The sequence below is a fragment of the Amphimedon queenslandica genome, unplaced genomic scaffold, assembly GCF_000090795.2.
Source record: "Amphimedon queenslandica unplaced genomic scaffold, v1.1 AMPQUscaffold_4415_Cont23606, whole genome shotgun sequence".
In the NCBI taxonomy this organism is placed as follows: Eukaryota; Metazoa; Porifera; class Demospongiae; order Haplosclerida; family Niphatidae; genus Amphimedon; species Amphimedon queenslandica.
Window position 1 is genome coordinate 1 of NW_003555273.1, and position 1525 is coordinate 1525.

The 1525-nt window shown below is 33.8% G+C and overlaps 1 protein-coding gene across 1 annotated transcript; it reads left to right on the forward strand.

Moving 5' to 3' along the window:
• The first annotated feature begins 24 nt into the window (after window positions 1-24).
• On the forward strand, window positions 25-906 carry LOC105316158 (TNF receptor-associated factor 5-like). Its single transcript, XM_011410970.1, has one exon. The coding sequence runs from the start codon at window positions 25-27 to the stop codon at window positions 904-906; it is 882 nt and encodes a 293-aa protein (XP_011409272.1).
• Window positions 907-1525: the final 619 nt, after the last annotated feature.

A 1525-nucleotide genomic window follows, 5' to 3' on the forward strand; every position in this document is an offset into this window, starting at 1 on the left:
CCTTGTACTAATGAGTGTGGAGCAATGATTAGGAGAAGTAAACTGGAGACACATCTGACAGACAACTGTACTAAACGAATAGTTAACTGTCAGTATTGCAAGCGAAGAGGCACACACCAACTGATAACAAGCAGCAGTCATCTTAATGAGTGTCCTGACCTCCCAATCCAATGCAGTAATGAAGGTTGCAATGAGAAGATATTGAGATGTTCACTAGCATCACACAATGAGATCTGCCCTAAAGCTATCGTACCATGTGAATACAATACTGTTGGATGTAATAAGAAAATGAAGAGAGAAAAACGAGAGAAGCACAATGAAGAAGAGATAACAATGCATCTACAATTGGCAACAGAAACAATAAAATCTCTGCAAACAAGTTTAGAGCAGAAAAACTCATTAATAGCATCAAATGAAGTATTTAGGCTAAACCAATTTGCTAAGAGAAAAAACGAAAATGAGGATTGGTACAGCCCAGGCTTTTACACATCACCAGGTGGATATAAGATGTCACTGCATGTCTATCCTAATGGTAATGGTATTGGTAAAGGTACACACGTCTCTTCCTTCATATATTTCATGGCAGGAGAATATGATGATACATTGGAGTGGCCATTTCAAGGAGTAGTAACTGTAGAACTACTGAATCAACTGGAGGATAAGAATCATAAGAAATCTACCTTATCATACAATGAATTAGCACCAGCTGAACCTAAGCAAAGAGTGAAGGAAGGTACAAAAACACATGGATGGGGTTATCCAGAGTTCATATCACATGGAGAGTTAGAGTATAATCCAGCTACTAATTGTCAGTATCTTAAAGATAATAGTTTGTACTTCAGAGTCAGTGTAAAGGCTACATCAAAGACAAAGCCATGGCTAATGGGAGCATCAAGGATTGTATAAACATGAAATAAGGGACAATTAAAAAACTTAGCAAGTTGTGCAAATGTCTTGTAAAATTTATCACATTATTATTAAAAAGTACTTTTGCTGAAATTTGTAACTTTAAGTGTTGCAATGCTGCTAGTTAAATACTTAAACTACATTAGAAGTTGAATATTTCACTGCCTTTATTATTTAAATTTTTAATTGTTATGCATACAGTTTACTTACACGTGTGCAACTATAAATTATTATAGCTAATAATTAACTGGTTTTTAATTTTACTTTTTCTTATTTTGCTAAATTAAAGTCACCTTAAAATATTCCATGTATATGCATTGCATTGTAGCAGAACACTTAAAATTAATAAAACTTAATTCAAGTGCCTAACTCAAACAAAAGCCATAATAATACTGTATAGTGGGAAATTTTGGAGGGAATCAAATTTGGCATTTTGATAGCCATTCACCAAAATAAAATCTGCCATTTTGAGCCATTATGCACATGCTCGATGGCATGTGGCCACTAATTTGCCAAATTAAAATTTTCCAATCACCAAAATTTTAGCAATTTGCCAAATTTAACTCCCTCCAAAATTTCCTGCTATATGGTATTATTCAATACTAACTTTATTTTAGGA

Bases quoted from the DNA above. Each gene is read 5' to 3' on its own strand.
- LOC105316158 (XM_011410970.1), top strand. From the start codon at position 25: ATGATTAGGAGAAGTAAACTGGAGACACATCTGACAGACAACTGTACT.